Source organism: Phalacrocorax carbo, chromosome 34 (assembly GCF_963921805.1).
Source record: "Phalacrocorax carbo chromosome 34, bPhaCar2.1, whole genome shotgun sequence".
Classification (NCBI taxonomy): domain Eukaryota; kingdom Metazoa; phylum Chordata; class Aves; order Suliformes; family Phalacrocoracidae; genus Phalacrocorax; species Phalacrocorax carbo.
The window spans coordinates 139,038-165,878 of NC_087546.1; the positions used below are offsets into that span (position 1 = coordinate 139,038).

The following is a 26,841-nucleotide window of genomic DNA, read 5'->3' on the forward strand; positions in this document are numbered from 1 at the left end:
GCCAGGCAGGCGACACTGGTGCCAGGAAGGTGACACCGGGGGCCAGGCAGGTGACACCGGGGGCCAAGTGGGCGACACTGGTGCCAGGAAGGTGACACCAGGGGCCAGGTGGGTGACACTGGTGCCAGGAAGGTGACACCAGGGGCCAGGTGGGTGACACCAGGGGCCAGGCGGGTGACACCAGGGGCCAGGCGGGTGACACTGGTGCCAGGCGGGTGACACCAGGGGCCAGGCGGGTGACACTGGTGCCAGGAAGGTGACACCGGGGGCCAGGAAGGTGACACCGGGGGCCAGGCAGGTGACACCAGGGGCCAAGTGGGCGACACTGGTGCCAGGAAGGTGACACCAGGGGCCAGGTGGGTGACACTGGTGCCAGGAAGGTGACACCAGGGGCCAGGTGGGTGACACCAGGGGCCAGGCGGGTGACACTGGTGCCAGGAAGGTGACACCGGGGGCCAGGCAGGTGACACCGGGGGCCAAGTGGGCGACACTGGTGCCAGGAAGGCGACACCGGGGGCCAGGTGGGTGACACCAGGGGCCAGGCGGGTGACACTGGTGCCAGGAAGGCGACACCAGGGGCCAGGTGGGTGACACCAGGGGCCAGGCGGGTGACACTGGTGCCAGGAAGGTGACACCAGGGGCCAAGTGGGTGACACCAGGGGCCAGGCGGGCGACATTGGTGCCAGGAAGGCGACACCAGGGGCCAGGTGGGTGACACTGGTGCCAGGAAGGTGACACCAGGGGCCAGGCGGGTGACACTGGTGCCAGGAAGGTGACACCAGGGGCCAAGTGGGTGACACCAGGGGCCAGGCGGGCGACACTGGTGCTAGGAAGGCGACACCAGGGGCCAGGTGGGTGACACCAGGGGCCAGGTGGTTGACACCAGGGGCCAGGCAGGTGACACTGGTGCCAGGAAGGTGACACCGGGGGCCAGGCGGGTGACACCAGGGGCCAAGTGGGTGACACTGGTGCCAGGAAGGTGACACCAGGGGCCAGGTGGGTGACACCAGGGGCCAAGTGGGTGACACTGGTGCCAGGAAGGTGACACCAGGGGCCAGGCAGGTGACACTGGTGCCAGGAAGGTGACACCGGGGGCCAGGCGGGTGACACCAGGGGCCAAGTGGGTGACACTGGTGCCAGGAAGGTGACACCAGGGGCCAGGTGGGTGACACCAGGGGCCAAGTGGGTGACACTGGTGCCAGGAAGGCAACACCAGGGGCCAGGCAGGTGACACCAGGGGCCAGGTGGGTGACACTGGTGCCAGGAAGGCGACACCAGGGGCCAGGTGGGTGACACCAGGGGCCAGGCGGGCGACACTGGTGCCAGGAAGGCAACACCAGGGGCCAGGCGGGTGACACCAGGGCCAGGCGGGTGACACCGGGATCAGGAAGGTGACACCAGGGGCCAAGCAAGTGACACTGGGGCCAGGCAGGTGACACCGGGGTCCCAGTGGGCAACACCGGGGGCCCAGTAGGTGACACTAGAGGCCAGGCAGGTGACACCAGGGGCCAAGTGGGTGACACCAGGGGCCAGGCGGGTGACACCGGGCGCCCAGTGGGTGACACTGGTGCCAGGAAGGTGACACCGGGGGCCAGGCGGGTGACACCGGGGGCCAGGCGGGCGACACTGGTGCCAGGAAGGCAACACCAGGGGCCAGGCGGGTGACACCGGGGGCCAGGCGGGTGACACCAGGGGCCAGGCGGGTGACACCAGGGGCCAGGCGGGTGACACTGGTGCCAGGAAGGCGACACCAGGGGCCAGGCGGGTGACACCGGGGGCCAGGTGGGTGACACCAGGGGCCAAGTGGGTGACACCAGGGGCCAGGTGGGTGACACCAGGGGCCAAGTGGGTGACACCAGGGGCCAGGCGGGCGACACTGGTGCCAGGAAGGCGACACCAGGGGCCAGGTGGGCGACGCCAGGGGCCAGGCGGGTGACACTGGGGTCCCAGTGGGCGATGCCAGGGCCAGGCGGGTGACACCAGGACGAGGCAGGTGACACCGGGGGCCAGGCGAGAGCGCCCTCACCTCCTTGTAGAGGGAGTAGAGGAAGACGATGGTCTGGATGGTCTTGCCCAGCCCCATCTCGTCGGCCAGGATGGTGTCGGTGCTCTGGGCCCAGGAGAAGCGCAGCCAGTTCAGCCCCTCGAGCTGGTAGAGGTGCAACGTGCCGCCCGTCGCCGTGATGAACCGCGGCTGCGTCTCGTACTTCACCGTCGGCTGCCGGGGTGGGAGACGCTGTCGGTGGGTGGGGGGGACCCAGGCGCCCCCTCCCCCCCACCCCAAAGGGGTTATTCATGACATGGAGGTCTCAGGGGATCTGGGGGGACTCAGGAGTCTGGGTGGCTGCACCCCCACCCTGTGCCATGGAGGTGCTGGGGGACCCAGGTGTCCAGAGAGGGGACCCAGGAGTCTGGAGAGGGGACCCAAGGGTCCATGGGGGGACCCAGGTGTCCATGGGGGGACCCAGGCTTCCGGGAAGGGGACCCAGGTGTCCAGAGAGGGGACCCAGGTGCCCATGGGGGGACCCAGGCTTCCGGGAAGGGGACCCAGGTGTCCAGAGAGGGGACCCAAGGGTCCATGGGGGGACCCAGGTGTCCAGAGAGGGGACCCAGGTGTCTGGAGAGGGGACCCAGGTGCCCATGGGGGGACCCAGGCTTCCAGGAAGGGGACCCAGGTGTCCAGAGAGGGGACCCAGGTGTCTGGAGAGGGGACCCAAGGGTCCATGGGGGGACCCAGGCTTCCGGGAAGGGGACCCAGGTGTCCAGAGAGGGGACCCAGGAGTCTGGAGAGGGGACCCAAGGGTTCATGGGGGGACCCGGGTGTCCATGGGGGGACCCAGGCTTCCGGGAAGGGGACCCAGGTGTCCAGAGAGGGGACCCAAGGGTCCATGGGGACACCCAGACATCTGGGAGGGGGACCCAGGTGTCCAGAGAGGGGACCCAGGTGTCTGGAGAGGGGACCCAAGGGTCCATGGGGGGACCCAGGTGCCCATGGGGGGACCCAGGAGTCTGGAGAGGGGACCCAAGGGTCCATGGGGGGACCCAGGTGTCCAGAGAGGGGACCCAGGAGTCTGGAGAGGGGACCCAAGGGTCCATGGGGGGACCCAGGTGTCCAGAGAGGGGACCCAGGAGTCTGGAGAGGGGACCCAAGGGTCCATGGGGGGACCCAGGTGCCCATGGGGGGACCCAGGCTTCCGGGAAGGGGACCCAGGTGTCCAGAGAGGGGACCCAGGCTTCCGGGAAGGGGACCCAGGTGTCCAGAGAGGGGACCCAGGAGTCTGGAGAGGGGACCCAAGGGTCCATGGGGGGACCCAGGTGCCCATGGGGGGACCCAGGCTTCCGGGAAGGGGACCCAGGTGTCCAGAGAGGGGACCCAAGGGTCCATGGGGACACCCAGACATCTGGGAGGGGGACCCAGGTGTCCAGAGAGGGGACCCAGGTGTCTGGAGAGGGGACCCAAGGGACCATGGGGGGCCCCAGACATCTGGGGGGACACCCAGGCATCCGGGAAGGGGATCCAAGCATCCAGAGGACTCAAGTGTCCAATGGGAGGCACCCAGGGGTGGGGGGACCCAGGCATGGTGGGGAGTCAAGGGACCATGGAGGGGACCCAGGTGTCTGGAGGACTCAGGGGTCCAATGGGAGGCACCCAGGGGTGGGGGCACCCAGGGGTGGGGGGGAGTCAAGGGACCATGGAGGGGACCCAGGTGTCTGGAGGACTCAGGGGTCCAATGGGAGGTACCCAGGGGTGGGGGCACCCAGGGGTGGGGGCACCCAGGGGTGGGGGGGAGTCAAGGGACCATGGAGGGGACCCAGGTGTCTGGAGGACTCAGGGGTCCAATGGGAGGTACCCAGGGGTGGGGGCACCCAGGGGTGGGGGGACCCAGGGGTGGGGGGACCCAGGGGTGGGGGCACCCAGGGGTGGGGGCACTCACGTCGTTGGTGGGGGAGTCGGGGGGTCCCTCCCCCGGCGTCTCCTTTTTCTTCTTCTTGTAGCGCCGGGGCTGGGCTGGGTCCTCCCCCATGAACACCTCCCTGGGGGCGGGGGGACACGGGGGGACACGGGGGGGTCACGGGGACATGGGGGGACGGGGGGGGGGGCGGGTCACAAGGACATGGGGGACACGGGGACACCGAGGGGGGTAAGGACACGAGAGGGACACAGGGATGTGGGGGGTTATGGGGGGCACAGGGAGGGACACGAGGACGGGGGGGGGGGGGGGGGACACAGGGATGTGGGGGGTTATGGGGGGCACAGGGACATGGGGAGGGACACAGGGACACGGGGGGGGACACACAGGGACACCAGGAAGGGTGGGGACACGGGGGGGGGGACAGGACACATGCCAACATGGGGACACGGGGACAGCAGAGGGACACGTGGCAGCATGAGGGCACTGGGGGACTTATGGGGATGCGGGGGGCATGTGGCCAGTGGGCGTGTCCCCGCGTCCCCCCACGTCCCCGTGTCCCTCACCAGTGCTCCCAGTAAGCACGTCCCCGTCCCCCCACGTCCCCGTGTCCCTCACCGGTGCTCCCAGTAAGCACGTCCCCCTGTCCCCCCACATCCCCGTGTCCCCCCACGTCCCCGTGTCCCTCACCGGTGCTCCCAGTAAGCACGTCCCCGTGTCCCCACGTCCCCCCACGTCCCCGTGTCCCTCACCAGTGCTCCCAGTAAGCACGTCCCCGTGTCCCCATGTCCCCCCACGTCCCCGTGTCCCTCACCAGTGCTTCCAGTAAGCACGTCCCCGTGTCCCCACGTCCCCCCACGTCCCCGTGTCCCTCACCAGTGCTCCCAGTAAGCACGTCCCCGTGTCCCCATGTCCCCCCACGTCCCCGTGTCCCTCACCAGTGCTCCCAGTAAGCACGTCCCCGTGTCCCCATGTCCCCCCACGTCCCCGTGTCCCTCACCAGTGCTCCCAGTAAGCACGTCCCCGTGTCCCCATGTCCCCCCACGTCCCCGTGTCCCTCACCAGTGCTCCCAGTAAGCACGTCCCCGTGTCCCCACATCCCCCCACGTCCCCGTGTCCCTCACCAGTGCTTCCAGTAAGCACGTCCCCGTGTCCCCATGTCCCCCCACGTCCCCATGTCCCTCACCGGTGCTTCCAGTAGGCCAGCTTGTGGAGGTCGTAGTCGGGGATGGGCATCTCGTCCTCCTCCCAGGTGGCCTGGTCGTAGGGCAGGTCCCGCCACTTCACCAGGTAGTGGTACTGCCCCTTGCGGTCCACGCTGCGCGGCACGCCGTCACGCCCCGCACCGGCACCGGGCACGCCGGGCACCGGGGGGGACACCGGGCACCCGGGGGGGACACCGGGCAGCGAGGGGGGACACCGGGCAGCGAGGGGGGACACTGGGCAGCGAGGGGGGACACCGGGCACCCGGGGACACCGGGCACCGGGGGGGGACACCGGGCACCCGGGGGGACACTGGGCAGCGAGGGGGGACACCAGGCACCCGGGGGGGGACACCGGACACCCAGGGGGACACCAGGCTTCGAGGGGGGACACCGGACACCCGGGGTGATACTGGGCTTCGAGGGGGGAGCGGGCACCCAGGGGAACACCGGGCACCCGGGGACAACAGGCATCATGGGGACAACTGACACTGTGGGACAACAGGCATCACAGGGGACAACAGGCATCACAGGGGACAACGGGCACCACGGGGACAACAAGCAGCACAGGGACAACAGGCACCAGTGGGCAACAGGCGGCATGGGGACACCGGGCACCACAGGGGCAACAGGCACCGCTGGGGGGCAACAGGCGCCCGGGGGGCAACAGGCACCCGCAGGGATGTCGGGCACCCACGGGTGACAGCAGACACCCGTGGGGACACGGGACACCCCAAGGGACACGGGGTGCAATGCAGGGTCAGGCAGGGGCTGTCACACGCCACCAGGGTGCGGGTGACAGCGGGGCACGTGGAAGGCACCCGAGTGCCACCAGAGGTCACCCGCTGTCTCCGGCTGACATCAGGGAGACACTGGGGACACCCCTGCGCAGGGGTTCGCCGGGGACACGGGGTCACACGGGGACAGGGACAGACGGACAGGAGGGTCACCTGGGGACATGGGGTCACACAGGGACAGACGGACAGGACACGGGGTTACCTGGGGACACGGGGTCACACAGGGGCAGACAGACAGGACATGGGGTTACCTGGGGACACGGGGTCACACAGGGACAGACGGACAGGACACAGGGTCACCTGGGGACACGGGGTCACACAGGGACAGACGGACAGGACACAGGGTCACCTGGGGACATGGGGTCACACAGGGACAGGGACAGACGGACAGGACACAGGGTCACCTGAGGACATGGGGTCACACAGGGACAGACGGACAGGACACGGGGTTACCTGGGGACACGGGGTCACACAGGGACAGACGGACAGGACACAGGGTCACCTGAGGACATGGGGTCACACAGGGACAGACGGACAGGACACAGGGTCACCTGAGGACATGGGGTCACACAGGGACAGACAGACAGGACACAGGGTCACCTGGGGACACGGGGTCACAAAGGGACAGACGGACAGGACACAGGGTCACCTGGGGACACGGGGTCACACAGGGACAGACGGACAGGACACAGGGTGACACGGGGTCACAGGGGACAGGGACACGCAGGACATGGGGTCACCTGGGGACACAGAGGGACAGGGACAGATGGACAGGAGATGGGAGTGTCCCCATGGGTGCCAGGGCCCCCCCGGATGCTGGAGGGCACCCATGGGTGCTGGGGGTGTCCTTAGAGGACCATGGGGTGCCCAGAGTGTCCCTATGGGTTGCCCAGAGTGTCCCCATGGGTGCCAGGGACCCCCTGGTTGCTGGGGGGCACCCATGGGTGCTGGGGGTGTCCTTAGAGGACCATGGGGTGCCCAGAGTGTCCCTATGGGTGCTGGGGGGCACCCATGGGTGCTGGGGGTGTCCTTAGAGGACCATGGGGTGCCCAGAGTGTCCCTATGGGTGCTGGGGGGCACCCATGGGTGCTGGGGGTGTCCTTAGAGGACCATGGGGTGCCCAGAGTGTCCCTATGGGTGCTGGGGGGCACCCATGGGTGCTGGGGGTGTCCTTAGAGGACCATGGGGTGTCCAGAGTGTCCCTATGGGTGCTGGGGGTACCCATGGGTGCTGGGGGTGTCCTTAGAGGACCATGGGGTGCCCAGAGTGTCCCTATGGGTGCTGGGGGGCACCCATGGGTGCTGGGGGTGTCCTTAGAGGACCATGGGGTGCCCAGAGTGTCCCTATGGGTGCTGGGGGGCACCCATGGGTGCTGGGGGTGTCCTTAGAGGACCCAGGGGTGCCCAGAGTGTCCCTATGGGTGCTGGGGGGCACCCATGGGTGCTGGGGGTGTCCTTAGAGGACCATGGGGTGCCCAGAGTGTCCCTATGGGTGCTGGGGGGCACCCATGGGTGCTGGGGGTGTCCTTAGAGGACCATGGGGTGCCCGGAGTGTCCCTATGGGTGCTGGGGGGCACCCATGGGTGCTGGGGGTGTCCTTAGAGGACCATGGGGTGCCCAGAGTGTCCCTATGGGTGCTGGGGGGCACCCATGGGTGCTGGGGGTGTCCTTAGAGGACCACGGGGTGCCCCGAGTGTCCCAAACCCCACCCAGGCCCTCCCCCGCCCCCGTGCCGATGCCACCCGTCCCCTCCCGCTTTCGGGGGTACCCCGCGGGCGCCACGCAGCACCCACGGGTGCCGCCCCACCTGTGGTTGATGATGCGGTGCACCGTCATCCACTCGGGTTTGATGCCGTAGCGGTAGAAGCGTTCTTCCATCCCCCCGAAAAGGGGGTCCCCCCCGGCCCCCCGTTTCTCGCTCTTGGGGTCGTCGTCCCCCGAGCCGTAGTCGAGGGGGGGCGGCTCGTCCATGTCGTTCTTGCGCTGGTAGTTGCGGTACATCACCAGGTGGAAGATCTCCAACTGGGGGGGACACGGGGGGGGCACCCCCAAATTAGGGGGGCAGGGGGGGTCGTAAACACCCCCCCCCCTCACCCCCGGGCTCATGGAAAGGGGGGTTCTGGGTGAGGAATGGGGGTGCTGCCCCTCTCTCCCTCCCCACCCTGGGGATGGGGGTGTCTTGGGGACCCAGGGGAGCGCTGCACATCATGGGGTGCCCGAGGTGGGGATGGCGGGGGTCCCCAAGAGTGGGGACCCCCCCAGCTGTGGTTATTGGGGTGTACCCAAGACTGGGGACCACCCAGGTAGGGATCTTGGGGCGTCCCCGGTCCTTGGGACCCCCAGCTGCAGTTGTTGGGGTGTCCCCAAGCCTAGGGACCACCCAGGTAGGGATCTTGGGGTGTCCCCAGCCCTGAGGACCCCCAGCTGTGGTTATTGGGGTGTCCTGAACACTGGAGACCCCCCAGATGGGGATATTGGGGTGTCCCTAGTCCTGGGGACCCCTCACATCCCCCCAGTTGTGCATACTGGGGTGTCCCCAAGCCTAGGGACCACCCAGGTAGGGATCTTGGGGTGTCCTCGCTCCTGGGGACCCCCAGCTGCGGTTATTGGGGTGTCCTGAACACTGGAGACCCCCCAGCTGGGGATATTGGGGTGTCCCTAGTCCTGGGGACCCCTCACATCCCCCCAGTTGTGCATACTGGGGTGTCCCCAAGCCTAGGGACCACCCAGGTAGGGATCTTGGGGTGTCCTCGCTCCTGGGGACCCCCAGCTGCGGTTATTGGGGTGTCCTGAACACTGGAGACCCCCCAGCTGAGGATACTGGGGAGCATCTAGTCCTGGGGACCCTCACATCCCACTGATGAATATATGAGGCCCCCCCCCAAGTATTGGGGCCCCCCAACCTTCATATATCGGGGCCTCCCACTACTGGGGCTCACCAAGCCGGGTACACCAAGACACCCTGATACTGGGGTCCCCCAAGGGTGATATATCAGGACCCCCCCAATATCAGGTCCCCCCAAACTGGGTATACGAAGACCCCCCCCCCCCATTCAGGGCCCCCCAGGCTGTGTATACCAAGACCCCCCGATATCAGGGCCCTCTGAGAGGGGTATGTTGGGGTCCCCCCAATATTGAGGCCCCCCTAAACCAGGTATATGGGGCCCCCCAGTATTGAGGCCCCCCCAAATTGGGTATGTTGGGGTCCCCCCAATATTGAGACCCCCCCAGATCTGGCATATTGGCCCCCCCCAGTATGGAGGCCCCCCTAAACCAAGTATATTGGGCCCCCCAGTGTTGAGGCCCCCCCAGACTGGGTATGTTGGGGTCCCCCCAATATTGAGACCCCCCCAGATCTGGTATATTGGCCCCCCCAGTATTGAGGCCCCCCCAAACCAGGTATATCAGGGCCCCCCCAGTATCAGGGCCCCCCAGGCTGTGTATACCAAGACCCCCCGATATCAGGGCCCTCTGAGAGGGGTATGTTGGGGTCCCCCCAATATTGAGGCCCCCCCAGTATTGAGGGCCCCCTAAACCAGGTATATGGGGCCCCCCAGTATTGAGGCCCCCCCAAATTGGGTATGTTGGGGTCCCCCCAATATTGAGGTCCCCCCAGATCTGGTATATTGGGCCCCCCAGTATTGAGGGCCCCCTAAACCAGGTATATTGGGCCCCCCAGTATTGAGGCCCCCCCAAATTGGGTATGTTGGGGTCCCCCCAATATTGAGGCCCCCCCTAAACCAGGTATATTGGGCCCCCAGTGTTGAGGCCCCCCCAAATTGGGTATGTTGGGGTCCCCCCAATATTGAGGTCCCCCCAGATCTGGTATATTGGCCCCCCCCCAGTATTGAGGCCCCCCCAAACCAGGTATATCAGGGCCCCCCCAGTATCAGCACCCCCCAGGCTGTGTATACCAAGACCCCCCGATATCAGGACCCTCTGAGAGGGGTATGTTGGGGTCCCCCCAATATTGAGGCCCCCCCAGATCTGGTATTTTGAGCCCCCCCAGTATTGAGGACCCCCCAAACCGGGTATATCAGAGCCTCCCCAGTATCAGGGCCCCGCAGGCTGTGTATACCAAGACCCCCCAGTATAAGGGCCCCCCCCCCAATATCGGGGTGCCCCTGGGGGTCCGCGGGGGGCCCCCCCATACCTGCAGCTCCTTGATCCAGGAGCAGTGCCAGTAGGAGAGCCCGACCCACTTGACGAAGAACTCGCGCTCGGAGCGGCCCTGCAGCGCCGGGGGAGGCCCCTCGGGGGGGGGGGGCGCCGGGGGGGGCCCCCACGGGGGGGGGCGGCTCCCCCCACCGCCAGTACAGGATCTTCTGCACCCGCCCCTTCAGCACTGGGCACTGCGGGGGAGGGGGGACACACGACAGCGGTGTTGGGGACAGTGGGGGACACGGTGACGGCCACCTGGGGGGGTGTGCGTGTGTGTGTCCCCCACGGGGTGGGAGCACTGCGGGGGGCAGGTGTCCCCCCTGTCCCCAGACTGTCACCGTCCCCAGACTGTCACCGTCCCCAACAGGACCCTGTGCCTGTCCCCAAACTGCCACCACCCCCAACAGGGCCTGTCCCTGTCACCAGACTGTCACCGTCCCCAGACTGTCACCGTCCCCAACAGGACCTGTCACCGTCCCCAGACTGTCACCGTCCCCAACAGGACCCTGTGCCTGTCCCCAGACTGTCCTTGTCACCATCCCTACCAGGTCTCGTCCCTGTCCCCAGCCTTCAGCCACCCCTGTCCCCATCAGGGCCTGTCACTGTCCCCAACCTTGAGCCATCCATGTCGCTGTCCCCATCAGGGCCTGTCACTGTCCCCAACCTTGAATCACCCCTGTCCCCAGCCTGTCCCTGTCCCCAACAGGGCCTGTCCCCATCCTCACGCTGTCCCCACACCCAGCCCTGTCCCCAGCCTGTCCCTGTCCCCAACAGGGCCTGTCCCCATCCTCACGCTGTCCCCACACCCAGCCCTGCCCCCATCAGGGCCTGTCCCCAGCCCTGTCCCATCACCACCAGGTCCTGTCCTGTCCCCACCAGGTCCCTGTCCCCATCCCCACCAGTTCCCTCCCCGTCCCCATCCCTGTCCCATCACCACCAGGTCCTCGTCCCTGTCCCCACCAGGTCCTTGTCCCATCCCCACCCCTGTCCTGTCCCCACAAGGTCCCTGTCCCCGTCCCCACCAGGTCCCATCCCCGTCCCCATCCCTGTCCCATCACCACCAGGTCCTCGTCCCTGTCCCCACCAGGTCCTTGTCCCCATCCCCACCCCTGTCCTGTCCCCACCAGTTCCTTGTCCCCATCCCCACCCCTGTCCTGTCCCCACCAGTTCCTTGTCCCCATCCCCACCAGGTCCCATCCCCATCCCCACCAGGTCCCATCCCCGTCCCCATCCCTGTCCCATCACCACCAGGTCCTGTCCAGTCCCCACCAGGTCCTTCTCCCATCCCCACCCCTGTCCTGTCCCCACAAGGTCCCTGTCCCCATCCCCACCAGTTCCTTGTCCCCATCCCCACAAGGTCCCTGTCCCCATCCCCACCAGGTCCCATCCCCGTCCCCATCCCTGTCCCATCACCACCAGGTCCTCGTCCCTGTCCCCACCAGGTCCTGTCCAGTCCCCACCAGGTCCTTCTCCCATCCCCACCCCTGTCCTGTCCCCACAAGGTCCCTGTCCCCATCCCCACCAGTTCCTTGTCCCCATCCCCACCAGGTCCCTCCCCGTCCCCATCCCTGTCCCATCCCCACCAGGTCCTGTCCTGTCCCCACCAGGTCCTTGTCCCCATGCCATCCCCACCGCGTCCGGGTCCCTCCCCGCCCCCAGCAGGCCCCCCCGCCCCCCTCCCCGCGTCCCCGCGTCCCCGCACCGTGCAGCGGGGACAGAGCCACTCGCCGTTGGGGACCTCGGGCAGGGGGGGGTTGAGGCAGTGGATGTGGTAGGAGGAGACGCAGGCGTCGCAGCAGAGCAGCTCCCCGCCGTCCTTGCACACCCGGCAGTACTCCATGTGGTCGTCCTCCTCCTCCTTCTCCCCTTCCTCCTCCTCCTCTTCCTCCTCCTCCTCTTCCTCCTTCGCTTCCCACTGCACCCCCTCCTTCTCCTGAGAGACACCCAGCGTCAGGCACCCCAAACCTCCTGGGGAGGCCCCCAAAGCAGCACCCAGGGAGCCCAAACCTCCTGAGGACACCCTGAGGGACACCCAAACCTCCTGGGGACGCCCTGAGGGACACCCAAATCCTCTGGAGACACCCTGAGGGACACCCAAACCTCCTGGGGACACCCTGAGGGACACCCAAATCCTCTGGAGACACCCTGAGGGACACCCAAAACCCTGGGGACGCCCTGAGGGACACCCAAACCTCCTGAGGACACCCTGAGGGACACCCAAATCCTCTGGAGACACCCTGAGGGACACCCAAATCCCCTGGGGACGCCCTGAGGGACACCCAAATCTCCTGAGGACACCCTGAGGGACACCCAAATCCTCTGGAGACACCCTGAGGGACACCCAAAACCCTGGGGACGCCCTGAGGGACACCCAAATCCTCTGGGGACACCCTGAGGGACACCCAAACCTCCTGGGGACACCCTGAGGGACACCCAAATCCTCTGGAGACACCCTGAGGGACACCCAAAACCTCTGGGGACGCCCTGAGGGACACCCAAATCCTCTGGGGACACCCTGAGGGACACCCAAATCCTCTGGAGACACCCTGAGGGACACCCAAATCCCCTGGGGACACCCTGAGGGACACCCAAACCTCCTGAGGACACCCTGAGGGACACCCAAATCCTCTGGAGACACCCTGAGGGACACCCAAATCCCCTGGGGACACCCTGAGGGACACCCAAACCTCCTGAGGACACCCTGAGGGACACCCAAATCCTCTGGAGACACCCTGAGGGACACCCAAATCCCCTGGGGACACCCTGAGGGACTCCCAAATCCCCTGGGGACACCCTGAGGGACTCCCAAATCCCCTGGAGACACTCCTAGGGACACCCAAACCTCCTCAGAGGACCCCCAATCCACCCTGGGACCCATCTAGGAACCCCCAAACCCTCAAAGCACCTCCACAGAGACCCCTGAAGCCCCCCAGGATCCCCCCTAAGGACCCCCAACCCCTCCAGGGACCCCTCTAGGAACCCCCAAACCCTCAAAGAACCCCGCCCAGAGACCCCCGAAGCCCCCCACGCCGCAGCTCACGCAGTGGGGGCAGCTCCAGCGTCCCTCGGGCGCGCGGTCGAGCTCGGGGTCGAGGCAGACGAGGTGGTAGGCGCGGGGGCAGGTGTCGCAGAGGATGATCTCCCCGCCCTGCTGGCACACCTCGCAGTAGTCCTGGTGGTCCGTCTCGTAGCCGTCCCCCTCCTCCTCCGGCCCCGGCCCTGCGGGGACGCCACGCACCGCCCGCTGCCACCCGGCTGGATGGGGGGGGGGCACGGAGGGGGGACAGCGGGGGGGCAACGGGGACATGGGGGACAGGGGGATGGGGGCTTGGGGATGCTCGGGGGGGCAGGAGCGCTTGGGAGGGGGATGGGGGACAGGGGTGCTGGGGAGGGGGACAGGGGCACTCGGGAGGGGGACGGGGGGACAGGGGTGCTGGGGAGGGGGACGGGGCGCTTGGGAGGGGGATGGAGGACAGGGGTGCTGGGGAGGGGGACGGGGCGCTTGGGAGGGGGATGGAGGACAGGGGTGCTGGGGAGGGGGACAGGGGGACGGGGTGCTGGGGAGGGGGACAGGGGCGCTCGGGAGGGGGACGGGGGGACAGGGGTGCTGGGGAGGGGGACGGGGCGCTTGGGAGGGGGATGGAGGACAGGGGTGCTGGGGAGGGGGACAGGGGGACGGGGTGCTGGGGAGGGGGACAGGGGCGCTCGGGAGGGGGACGGGGGGACAGAGTGCTGGGGAGGGGGACAGAGGTGCTGGGGAGGGGGACGGGGGGACAGGGGTGCTGGGGAGGGGGACGGGGCGCTTGGGAGGGGGACAGGGGGACAGGGGTGCTGGGGAGGGGGATGGTGGCTTGGGGACGCTCAGGGGCGGAGACATGGAGGACAGAGGTGCTGGGGAGGGGGACAGGGGCGCTCAGGAGGGGGACGGGGGGACAGGGGTGCTGGGGAGGGGGACAGGGGCGCTTGGGAGGGGGACGGGGGGACAGGGGTGCTGGGGAGGGGGACAGGGGCACTCGGGAGGGGGACGGGGGGACAGGGGTGCTGGGGAGGGGGACAGGGGCGCTTGGGAGGGGGACGGGGGGACAGGGGTGCTGGGGAGGGGGACAGGGGCACTCGGGAGGGGGACGGGGGGACAGGGGTGCTGGGGAGGGGGATGGTGGCTTGGGGACGCTCAGGGGCGGGGACATGGAGGACAGAGGTGCTGGGAAGGGGAACGGGGGCGCTCGGGAGGGTGATGGGGGGACAGGGGTGCTGGGGAGGGGGACAGGGGGACAGGGGTGCTGGGGAGGGGGACAGGGGCGCTCAGGAGGGGGACAGGGGGACAGGGGTGCTGGGGAGGGGGACAGGGGCGCTCAGGAGGGGGACGTGGGGACAGGGACGCTCGGGAGGGGGACGGGGGGACAGGGGTGCTGGGGAGGGGGATGGTGGCTTGGGGACACTCGAGGGCGGGGACATGGAGGACAGAGGTGCTGGGGAGGGGGACAGCAGGGATGGGGCGCTGGGGAGGGGGACGGGGGTGCTGGGGAGGGGGATGGGGGGACAGGGGTGCTGGGGAGGCGTACAGCAGGGATGGGGCACTGGGGAGGGGGACGGGGGGACAGCAGTGCTGGGGGCACTGGGGAAGGGGACAGCAGGGGATAGTGGGGGACAGGGGCACTGGAGATGGGGACAGGGCACTGGGGGCGCTGGGGAGGGCACAGCAGGGGATAGTGGGGGACAGCAGGAGATAGGGGCGCTGGGGAGGGGACAGCAGGGGACAGGGCACTGGGGGCAGTGGGGAAGGGGAAAGCAGGGGACAGCAGGGGACAGGGGCGCTGAGGACAGTGGGGAGGGGGACAGAGGGGGACGGGACACTGGGGACAGTGGGAAAGGGGACAGCGGGGACTGGGCAGCGGGGGACAGGGGCGCTGGGGGCACTGGGAATGGGGACAGAGGGGCACGGGGCGCTGGGGACTGTGGGGAAGGGGACAGCGGGGACTGGGGCAGTGGCGGACAGGGGCGCTGGGGGCACTGGGAATGGGGACAGAGGGGGACGAGGCGCTGGGGACTGTGGGGAAGGGCACAGCGGGGACTGGGGCAGCGGGGGACGGGGTGCTGGGGGCACTGGGAAAGGGGACAGAGTGGGACGGGGCACTGGGGACAGTGGGGAAGGGGACAAGGCGCTGGGGACAGTGGGGAAGGGGACAGCGGGGGACAGGGCACCTGGAATGGGGACAGAGGGGGATGGGGCACTGGGGACACTGGGGAGGGGGAAAGCAGGGGATAGCGGGGGACAGGGGTGCCGGGGAGGGGGACAGCGGGGACAAGGGCACTGGGAGCACTGGGGAGGGGGACGGAAGGGGACAGGAGCACTGGGAATGGGGACATGGGGGTGCTGGACATGGGGCACTGGGGACAGGGACATCCAGGGACAGGGGGCACTGGGGGACAGGGACACCAGGGGCACTGGTGGGTGGGTGGGAGCACTGGGACACAGGAACGGGGTGGCACCAGGGACATGGGGACACCAAATGCCCAGGAGAGGTGGTGGGGACGGGGACACGGGGACACCCCTCGGAAGAAGCCAGGGGCTGGGGGACCCCCCGGACGCCACCACCGACACGGGGAAGGGGCCGATGACCCCGCTCAGGGGGACACCACAGGCTCGGGGACCCCGGGTGACAATTTGGGGACACCAAAGGGTGGGGTGTCTCACCGTGCGCGGGCACCGCGCCCGTCCCCGGGGGGCCGCGCTCCCGGCTGAGGCCGGCGCAGGGGGCTGCAAGGAGAGACGGGGTGGGGGGTGGGGGACGGGGGCGTCACCCGGCGTCCCCGCCACGGGGCCTGGGGTGGGGGGTGGCGGCACCCGGGGGTCGGTGACACTTGGGGACACTCACCTTTCTTCTTCTTGCGGCCGGGACGTCCCCGTTTGAGCTTCTTGAGGCGGGTGGTGGGGTCGGGGCGGGCGGTGGCACCCAGCACCCCGGGGCTCTCGGCGTCCGACTCCTCCTCCGCCTCCCCCGCGTCCTCGCTCTGCTCGGGGACAGCGGGTGACACCGGGGATGGCGGGTGACACCGGGTGACAAGGGGACACGAGGGAGTGGGAGACCAGGGGCTTGGGGCGGGGACGGACTGGGAGACATGGGGGTGCCACCGCTTGGGGACACTGCGGAGGGGGACAGGAGGGGACCCCGGGGAGGGGGACAGGAGGGGACCCCAGCGTCCGGGCCCTACCGAGCTGCTCTTCTTGCGCTTCCCGCCCAAGACGCCCAGTTTGATCTTCAACGGCGCCATCTTCCTCCCCTTCATCTTCCTCTTCAGCTCCGGCACCCGCGGGCTCTTGCTGCGCTTCTTGTGGCCGGGACCTGCAGGGGGGACCCGGGCGTTCGGGGTGGGGGGGACGGACCCAGGAAGCAGGGCACCCCCTCACCCAGCCCCAGGAGGACCCTAAGGACCCCCCAGAATCCTCCTAGGGACCCCCAAAGCCCCCAGAGGATGCCCCAACCCAACCCAGGGAACCCCAAACTGCCGCCAGGATCCCCCTAGGGTCCCCCAAACTCCCCCAAGGATCCCTAAAGCCACCGCAGGGTCCCCCAAAGATCCCCAGGATCCACAGAGGCACCCTATCCACACTCCCCCAGGGATCATTGAAGTCACCCCAGGGACACCCAAAGTGTCCCAGAACCCCTCTAGAGACACACCCCCCCCCCCCCAAAACTCCCCAGGTATCATTAAAGTCACCCCAGGGACCCCCAACCCGTGAGGGCCCAGGCATCCAGGCACCCTGTCCCCAAGTCAGGCGAGGACCCAGGTGTCTGGGGCAGCACCCAGGTGTCTGGGGGGGCACCCAGACCTCCCCTCCCCAAACCCAGCGAGGACCCAGGTGTCTGGGGGGGCACCCAGGCACCCCCTCCCTAAATCCAGTGAGGACCCAGGTGTCTGGGGGGGCACCCAGGCACCCCTTCCCTAAATCCAGCGAGGACCCAGGTGTCTGGGGGGGGCACCCAGGCACCCCCTCCCCAAACCCAGCAAGGACCCAGGTCTCTGGGGGGCACACAGGCACCCCTTCCCTAAATCCAGCAAGGACCCAGGTGTCTGGGGGGGGCACCCAGGCACCCCCTCCCCAAACCCAGCGAGGACCCAGGTGTCAGGGGGGGCACCCAGGTGTCTGGGGGGGCACCCAGGCACCCCCTCCCCAAACCCAGCGAGGACCCAGGTGTCTGGGGCAGCACGCAGGTGTCTGGGGGGGCACCCAGACCTCCCCTCCCCAAACCCAGCGAGGACCCAGGTGTCTGGGGCAGCACCCAGGTGTCTGGGGGGGCACCCAGACCTCCCCTCCCCAAACCCAGTGAGGACCCAGGTGTCTGGGGGGGCACCCAGGCACCCCCTCCCCAAACCCAGCGAGGACCCAGGTGTCTGGGGGGGCACCCAGGCACCCCCTCCCCAAACCCAGCGAGGACCCAGGTGTCTGGGGGGGCACCCAGGCACCCCCTCCCCAAACCCAGCGAGGACCCAGGTGTCTGGGGCAGCACCCAGGTGTCTGGGGGGGCACTCAGGCACCCCCTCCCCAAACCCAGTGAGGACCCAGGTGTCTGGGGCAGCACCCAGGTGTCTGGGGGGGCACTCAGGCACCCCCTCCCCAAACCCAGCGAGGACCCAGGTGTCTGGGGCAGCACCCAGGTGTCTGGGGGGGGCACCCAGACCTCCCCTCCCCAAACCCAGCGAGGACCCAGGTGTCTGGGGGGGCACCCAGGCACCCCCTCCCCAAACCCAGCGAGGACCCAGGTCTCTGGGGGGCACCCAGGCACCCCCTCCCCAAATCCAGCGAGGACACAGGTGTCTGGGGGGGCACCCAGGTGTCTGGGGGGGGCACCCAGGCACCCCCTCCCCAAACCCAGCAAGGACCCGGGTGTCTGGGGCAGCACCCAGGCATGTGGGGGGGCACCTAGGCACCCCCTCCCCAAACCCCCCAGGACCCCAGCGCCCGGGCAGCACCCACCTTTGCCCTCCTTGGTCTTGGCCTTGCGCAGGGGCGGGGGGGGCGCCTCGGGGGCCACGGCGGCCACGGCGGCCGACACCTGCTCGGCCACGGCGGCGGCGGCGGCGGCGGCGGCGGCGGCCACGGCGGCGGCGGAGCCCTTGAAGGGGTTGTTGGCGCTGAACTCCCGCCACTTGGCTCCCAGGATCGTCATCATCTTCGACATGGGGATTTTGGGGTTCTTCTTGGCGATCAGGGGCCTGGTGGGGAGGGAGGGAGGTGGGCTGGGAACCCGGGGGTCCGGGGAGCAGCACCCCAGAACCCAGGCGTCGAGGCAGAAGAGGGGACCCCAGATATCCAGGGGGGGCACCCAGGGGCCCACTGATGCTCCCCACAGACCCCTTTCATCCTGGGGGGCTCCTACAGGCCCGCCCAGCACCCTCAAGGTGCCGCCATGGTCCCTAAGGTGCCCCTGTGTGTCCCCCAGTCCCATGAGGTGCCCCCCCCAACACCCCGAGGGCACCCCCCAGCACCCTGAGATACCCTAAAAACATCCCCACAAGCACCCTGAAGCAGCCCCCTACCAGCCAGAGAGAGCCCTAAGCACCCTAAGCTGCCCCTGTAGCCCCCCAAGACCCCGAGGCACCCACCAGCACCCTGAAGGACCCCCCCTAGGATGCTGTGGGACCCCCAGCACTCTAGGGTGCCCCCCCATTCTCCTGAAGTGTCCCCCAGCACCCACAGGGACCCTCCACCACTCTGAGGTGCCCCCTAATCCCCCTGAGATGTCCCCCAGCACCCTGAGACACCCTAAAAAGACCCTCACCAGAACCCCGAAGTGTCTCCCAGCACCCAGATACACCCTCCAGCACCCTGAGGTGCCCCTAATCCCACCTAGGTGTACCCCAGCACCCTGAGATACCCTACAAGGACATCCATCAGCACCCTGAAGCGTCCCCCAGCACCCAGAGGCACCCTCCAGCACCCCGAGATGCCCCCCATCCCCCCAAGGTGTCCCCCAGCACCCTGAGATTCCCTAAAAAGACCCTTACCAGCACCCTGAAGCATCCCCCAGCACCCGGAGGCACCCTCCAGCACCCTGAAATGCCCCCCCATCTCCCCAAGGTGTCCCCCAGCACCCTGATACACCCTAGAAGGACATCCATCAGCACCCTGAGGTGACCCCCAGCACTCGCAGATGACCCCGATCCCCCCAAGATGTCCCCCAGCACCCTGAGATACCCTAGAAGGACCCTCACCAGCACCCTGAAGCATCCCCCAGCACCCAGAGGCACCCTCCAGCACCCTGAAATGGCCCCCACCCCACCGAGGTGACCCCCAGGGTGTCCCCCACACCCAGACCCACCTCATGAACTGGCTGAAGGCCTTGTAGTTGGTGAGGGTGTGATAGTCCTCCTCGGTGAAGACATGGTCGACGTCCTCCAGCCCCCAGGCCCCCAGCAGCTGTGCCGAGGACTTCTGCTCCACCGCCTGCGCCGGGGGGGGGACCCGGGGGTCACGGGGTGACATGGGGGGGACACGGAGGGGACACAGGGGGGGACACGCACCAGGATGGGGAGAGGGGGAGGAGAAACACACAGAGAGGATGAGGAGACACGTCACCTGCCGGGACCCCCACAGGCGCCAGCACAGGTGATGGGACACCCATGAGGAGCCACATGGGTGACAGGACCCCTGTGGGCACCCACACGGGTGATGGGACCTCCACAAGGACCCACATGGCTGACGGGACCCCCGTGGGTGCCCACACGAGTGATGGGACCCCCACAATGACCCACATGGCTGACGGGACCCCCGTGGGTGCCCACACGAGTGATGGGACCCCTACAATGACCCACATGGCTGACGGGACCCCCGTGGGTGCCCACATGAGTGATGGGACCCCCACAACGACCCACATGGCTGATGGGACCCCCATGGGTGCTCACACAGGTGATGGGACCCCCACAATGACCCACATGGCTGACGGGACCCCTGTGGGCACCCACACAAGCGATGGGACCACCATAAGGACCCACATGGCTGATGGGATCCCCACAGGCACCCACATGAGTGATGGGACCCCCACAACAACCCACACAGCTGATGGGACCCCCATGGGTGCTCACACAGGTGATGGGACCCCCACAATGACCCACATGGCTGACGGGACCCCCATGGGTGCCCACACGAGTGATGGGACCCCCACAATGACCCACATGGCTGACGGGACCCCCGTGGGCACCCACACAAGTGATGGGACCACCATAAGGACCCACATGGGTCCCCATGCAGTGATGGGACACCCACAGGCACCCACACGGGTGACAGGACCATCATGGGCCCTGACACGAGGATGGGGCACCCACACAGGTGACAGGACCCCCTCTAGGCCTCCACAGAGTAACAGGACCCCCACAAGGACCCCCACAGGTGCTGGGACCCCCACTGACACCCACACAGGTGCTGGGTCCTCACACAGGTGTCAGGACCCCCACAAGGACCCACGTGGGCGACAGAGTCCCCATGGGCCCCGACACGGACAACGAGACCCCCACGAGTGTCACAAGCCCCCCAAGGACCCCCCAAGTGATGGGACCCCCATGGGTCCACACTCAGGGCAGTGCTGGGGGAGCCCCAGCACCCCCAGGTGCTCCCCCCAACCCACCGAGTACCCCCCCACTCGCTGGGTGCCCCCCGGCCATACCTTCACCTTCTGGCCCCCCTCTTCATCGGCCTTTTTCCGTCTCTTCGTCTTCTTCTCCTTCTTCTCGCGGTGCTTCCGCCGCCGCTTCCTGGCCGCCCCCCCGGAGTCGCTGCCGCCGCTCTCCGACTTCTCCCGGTACTCCTCCCGCTGGTATTCCTCCCGCTCCGACTCCAGCTCATCCTCGCTCACCTGAGACCACCGCCCAGCGCTCGTCCTCGGGGCCCGTCACCCCTCCCCGGGGTCTGTCAGCCACCCTGAGACCCCCACCGGTCACCCCCAACCCCCATCAGCCACCCCGAGACCGCCACCAGCAGCCCCAGGACCCTGTCAGATACCCCCAACCCCATCAGCCACCCCAAGACCCCCGTCAGCAGCCCCAGGACCCTGTCAGTCATCCCCAACCCCGTCAGCAGCCTCAGGACCCCATCAGTCACCCCCCAACCCCGTCAGCCACCCCGAGACCCCCATGAGCAGCCCCAGGACCGCGTCAGCCACCCCAAGACCCCCGTCAGCAGCCCCAGGTCCCCATCACTCACCCTCAATGCCATCAAATGCCCCAGGACCCTGGCAGCCACCCCGAGACCCCCATGAGCAGCCCCAGGACACCGTCAGCCACCCCGAGACCCCCATGAGCAGCCCCAGGACCCCGCCAGCCACCCCAAGACCCCCGTCAGCAGCCCCAGGTCCCCATCACTCACCCCCAACCCCATCAGCCACCCCCAGACCCCGTCAGCTGCTCCAAGACACCCACCAGCAGCCCCAGGACCGCGTCAGCCACCCCAAGACCCCCGTCAGCAGCCCCAGGTCCCCATCACTCACCCTCAATGCCATCAAATGCCCCAGGACCCTGGCAGCCGCCCCGAGACCCCCATGAGCAGCCCCAGGACACCGTCAGCCACCCTGAGACCCCCATGAGCAGCCCCAGGACACCGTCAGCCACCCCGAGACCCCCATGAGCAGCCTCAGGACCCCGTCAGCAGCCCCGAGTTACCCATCAGCAGCGCCAGGACCCCATCAGCCACCCCAAGACCCCCATCAGCCACCCCAAGACCCTGTCAGTCAACCCAACCCTGTCAGCCACCCCCAGACCCCCATCAGCAGCCCCAGGTCCCCAGCAGTCACTGTCAGCTGCCCCAGGACCCTGTGAGCCACCCCAAGACCCCCATCAGCCACCGCCAACTCCGTCAGCAGCCCCAGGACCCTGACAGTCACCCCCAACCCCATCAGCCACCCCAAGACCCTCAGCAGCAGCCCCAGGACCCCATCAGTTGCCCCCAACCCCATCAGCTGCCCCAGGACCCCCATCAGTCATCCCCAGCCCCATCAGCAACCCTGAGACCCCCATCAGCCACCCCAGGACCCTGTCAGTCACCCCAGGACCCCCATCAGTTGCCCCCAACCCCATCAGTTGCTCCCAGCCAAGAGCCCCGTCAGCTGCCCCCAGACCCCATCCATCATCCCCAGACGCCGTCAGCCACCCCAAAAGCCCCGTCAGCAGCCCCAGGACCCTCTGAGCCACCCTGAAAGTCTGTCACCCGTCCCCAAACACCATCCATCGCTCCCAAACCCTGTCACCCGTCCCCAGACCCCGTCCATCGTTCCCAAAACCTGTCACCCATCCTCAAACCCCATCACCCGTCCCCAGACCCCGTCCATCGTTCCCAAACCCTGTCACCCATCCCCAGGCCCCGTCCATCGTTCCCAAACCCCGTCACCCATCCCCAGGCCCCGTCCATCGTTCCCAAACCCCGTCACCCGTCCCCAGGCCGTCTATCATTCCCAAACCCTGTCACCCGTCCCCAGGCCGTCCATCGTTCCCAAACCCTGTCACCCGTCCCCAGGCCGTCCATCGTTCCCAAACCCCGTCACCTGTCCCCAGGCCCCGTCCATCGTTCCCAAACCCTGTCACCCGTCCCCAGGCCCCGTCCATCGTTCCCAAACCCTGTCACCCGTCCCCAGGCCCCGTCCATCATTCCCAAACCCCGTCACCTGTCCCCAGGCCCCGTCCATCGTTCCCAAACCCTGTCACCCGTCCCCAGGCCCCGTCCATCGTTCCCAAACCCTGTCACCCGTCCCCAGGCCCCGTCCATCGTTCCCAAACCCCGTCACCTGTCCCCAGGCCCCGTCCATCGTTCCCAAACCCTGTCACCCGTCCCCAGGCCCCGTCCATCGTTCCCAAACCCTGTCACCCGTCCCCAGGCCCCGTCCATCATTCCCAAACCCTGTCACCCATCCCCAGGCCCTGTCCATCGTTCCCAAACCCTGTCACCTGTCCCCAGGCCCCGTCCATCGTTCCCAAACCCTGTCACCCGTCCCCAGGCCCTGTCCATCGTTCCCAAACCCTGTCACCTGTCCCCAGGCCCCGTCCATCGTTCCCAAAACCCTGTCACCCGTCCCCAGGCCCGTCCATTGTTCCCAAACTCTGTCACCCATACTCAAACCCTGTCACCCGTCCCCAGGCCCCGTCCATCGTTCCCAAACCCTGTCACCCGTCCCCAGGCCCCGTCCATCGTTCCCAAACCCTGTCACCTGTCCCCAGACCCCATCAGCCACCCTGAAAGTGTCATCCCCCCACCAGACCCCATCCATTGCCCTCACATCCCATCAGGCACCCCGAGAGTCTGTCGCTTGTCCCCAGACCCCATCACCCATCCCCCTGACCCTGAACAGCCGCGCCAGCGTTCGGGCAGGGTGTCCCGGGAGGAACTCACTAGTTTTTTCCGTTTCCGTGGTTTTCCGGGTTTATTTTCCTTCTGCTTCCGGGGGCCCCGTTTCTTCTTCTTCACCCCCAGGGCCCCCTCGAGGCCCCGCAGCAGGTCGTCATCACCGTCTGCAGGGGACAGGGCAGCCTGAGCCGCGGGGACGGGGACACCCGCCGGCGGCTGACAGGGACGGGTGGCTGTTCGAGGTCCCCTCCGCGGCCACTGGGACGGTGACACACAGGAAGGTGGGTGATGGGGACAGTCAGCTGCGCCAAGGCCCCCTCTGCGGCCACCAGGATGGTGACAGGCAGGAAGACGGGTGACAGGGACGTGTGGTTGCTATGAGACCCCCTCTGTGGCCACCAACCCACTGCCACAGGCAGAGGCAGGTGACAGGGACAGGTGGCCACGCTAAGAACCCCTCTGTGGCCACCGTGGTTGTGGCACACAGTGAGACGGGTGACAGGGACAGACAGCCACACTGAGGTCCCCTCCATGAACACCAGCACACTGACACACACAGGAAGACAGGTGATGGCAACAGGCGGCCAAGTTGAGGTCCCCTCCATGGCCACCAACCCCCCGACACACACAGAGGCGGGTGATGGCGACAGGCGGCCACGTTGAGGTCCCCTCCATGGCCACCAACCCCCCGACACACACAGAGGCAGGTGATGGTGACAGGCGGCCACGTTGAGGTCCCCTCTGAGGCCACCAATCCCCCGACACACACAGAGGCGGGTGATGGTGACAGGCGGCCACGTTGAGGTCCCCTCTGAGGCCACCAGGACAGTGACACGCAGCAAGACGGGTGACAGGGACAAGCAACCACACTGAAGTCTCCTCCACAGCCACCAGGATGGTGACACGTGCAGATATGGCTGATGGGGACAGGCGACCACACTGAGGTCCCCACTAACACCACCAGCCCACAGACAGGCAGAGAAGCAGGTGACAGGGCCACGCTGAGATCCCCGGGATGGAGACACACAGAGAAACAGGCGATGGGGACAGTCAGCTGCGCTGAGGCCACCACCACGGCCACTGGCACGCTGACACGCGGTGAGGCAGGTGACAGCTGGCCACGCTGAGGTCCCCTCTGTGGCCACCAACCCCCTGACACACACAGAGGCAGGCGACGGGGACAGGCAACCACGCTGAGGCCCCCTCCATGACCACCAGCATGCTGACGCATGGGAAGACGAGTGACAGCCACAGGCGACAACGCTGAGGTCCCCTCCGCAGCCACCGGGATGGTGACACACAGAAAGACGGGTCACAGGGTCAGGCGACTACACTGAGGTCGCCTCCGTGGCCACCAGACCGGTCACACACGTGGAGGTGGGTTACAACCACAGGTGGCCACACTGAGGTCCTCGGCACGGTGACACACAGGGAAGCACGTGATGGTGACAGTCAGCTGCGCCGAGGTCACCTCCACGGCCGCTGGCTTGTTGACATGCGGTGAGATGGGTGACAGGGACAGGCGGCCACCTGAAGGCCCTTCCGTGGCCACCAGCACGGTGTCACACACGGAGGCGGGTGAAGGGGACAGGCCGCCTGTCTGAGGTCCCCTCTGTGGCCACCAGACCACTGACCCACGCGGAGGCGGGTGACGGGTACAGGTGGCCACGCTGAGGTCCCCTCTCTGGCCAACAGGTGACAGGGATGTTCCAGCCCCCGCCTTCCCCTGGCAGAAACAAGCCCAAAATCGGGGCAGAAAACAGCGGTGCGACCCAGCACCGCAGTTACCTTTTTACCCCATTTTCTGACCCAAAACCAACTGACCTTTGGCTGGGTCTCTGAGGCAGAAACATTTGGGGGACAAAAACAACTTTTGGGGTAAATCTCAATGATAATAAAACTAGCAGCCACAGCCTGAGGCCCCTCCACCGATGGTACTGGCAACGCCCACTCACGCCCCGAAAAACGGGTAAAACAGCACCACAAATGGGATTTTGGGGCATTTCCCCCCGTTCGCAGGAGGCCTGGAAGGAGCATTTTGGCTTCCATGGGGCCAAAACCTCAGGGTTTCACCCCAAAAATCCTCCTAGAAATGCCCCATGGGGTGGGGGGTGTTACCCCAAAAAACAAGGCTCCCAGCTGCTGGTGGACGGACACCGGTGTCACCGTGACACTGACCAACCGCCGCTGGAGGATCCTCCTGACCCCTCGGCCCAGGGGACACCGGTGTCCCCGTGACGGTGACCAACCGCCGGCAGAGGATTCCCCAACCCCTCAGCCCGGGGGACACCGGTGTCCCCGTGACGGTGACCAACCGCCGGCAGAGGATTCCCCAACCCCTCAGCGCGGGGGACACCGGTGTCCCCGTGACGGTGACCAACCGCCAGCAGAGGATTCCCCAACCCCTCAGCGCGGGGGACACCGGTGTCCCCGTGACGGTGACCAACCGCCGGCAGAGGATTCCCCAACCCCTCAGCCCGGGGGACACCGGTGTCACCGTGACGGTGACCAACCGCTGGCAGAGGATTCCCCAACCCCTCAGCGCGGGGGACACCGCTGTCACCGTGACGGTGACCAACCGCCGGCAGAGGATTCCCCAACCCCTCAGCGCGGGGGACACCGCTGTCACCGTGACGGTGACCAACCGCCGGCAGAGGATTCCCCAACCCCTCAGCCCGGGGGACACCGGTGTCACCGTGACGGTGACCAACCGCCGGCAGAGGATTCCCCAACCCCTCAGCGCGGGGGACACCGGTGTCCCCGTGACACTGACCAACCGCCGGCAGAGGATTCCCCAACCCCTCAGCGCGGGGGACACCGGTGTCCCCGTGACGGTGACCAACCGCCAGCAGAGGATTTCCCAACCTCTTGGCCGAGGGCCACCGGCGTCCCCGTGACGGGAGCCACCGAGAATCCCCAAGGACCATTCCCGGGGTGGTGACACCTACATCCGTGTCACGGCCTCGGTTGTCCCCGGTGTTTTTGGCAGCCGGTCAGGGTGAAGCCTGGGAGAGGTGTCACATCTGCCCGGCGGCTCTTGCAACGAGCTGGCACGTCCTCAGCCCTGGCGTGTGTGTGTGTGTGTGTCCCCCGCTGCCGACGTCACCCGTCCGCCCCCATAAATCACAACCGGCACTCGCTGACAGGTCCCAGCCGACCGCCGGCGGTCAGGGATGAAGCTCACCGCCGCCGGGGAGGGAACCCCCGGTGTCCCCAAGCCGCGGAGGGAGGGGGCGGGGGGTCCGGGCGGGTGACGGCGGGTGCCAAGTTTGGCGTGGGGAGAGGAAGCAACACCCGGCGCCGCCGGGGTCACATTCCTGCCTAATCCCTTGGCACCGCCGGCCAGCCTGCTGCCAGACCGCTGCCGGCAGGGTCCGGGGACAGGCAGCGCTGCCGGGACCACCCGGCTGACACCAAACCCCAGCTCTGGGTGTGCGGGGT

The 26,841-nt window shown here is 67.7% G+C and overlaps 1 protein-coding gene across 1 annotated transcript in view; it reads right to left on the reverse strand.

Moving 5' to 3' along the window:
• The window catches only part of CHD3 (chromodomain helicase DNA binding protein 3), a 158,462-nt gene that overhangs the window by 124,109 nt on the left and 7,512 nt on the right, over positions 1-26,841 (reverse strand). The window contains 15 exon segments of the mRNA XM_064437623.1: positions 2,027-2,218; positions 3,936-4,035; positions 5,098-5,229; positions 7,717-7,931; positions 10,063-10,183; positions 10,185-10,261; positions 11,773-12,003; positions 13,111-13,289; positions 15,766-15,828; positions 15,947-16,082; positions 16,284-16,414; positions 18,049-18,287; positions 19,394-19,518; positions 20,735-20,923; positions 23,446-23,564. Of these exon segments, the coding sequence (XP_064293693.1) occupies positions 2,027-2,218; positions 3,936-4,035; positions 5,098-5,229; positions 7,717-7,931; positions 10,063-10,183; positions 10,185-10,261; positions 11,773-12,003; positions 13,111-13,289; positions 15,766-15,828; positions 15,947-16,082; positions 16,284-16,414; positions 18,049-18,287; positions 19,394-19,518; positions 20,735-20,923; positions 23,446-23,564 (2,249 nt within the window).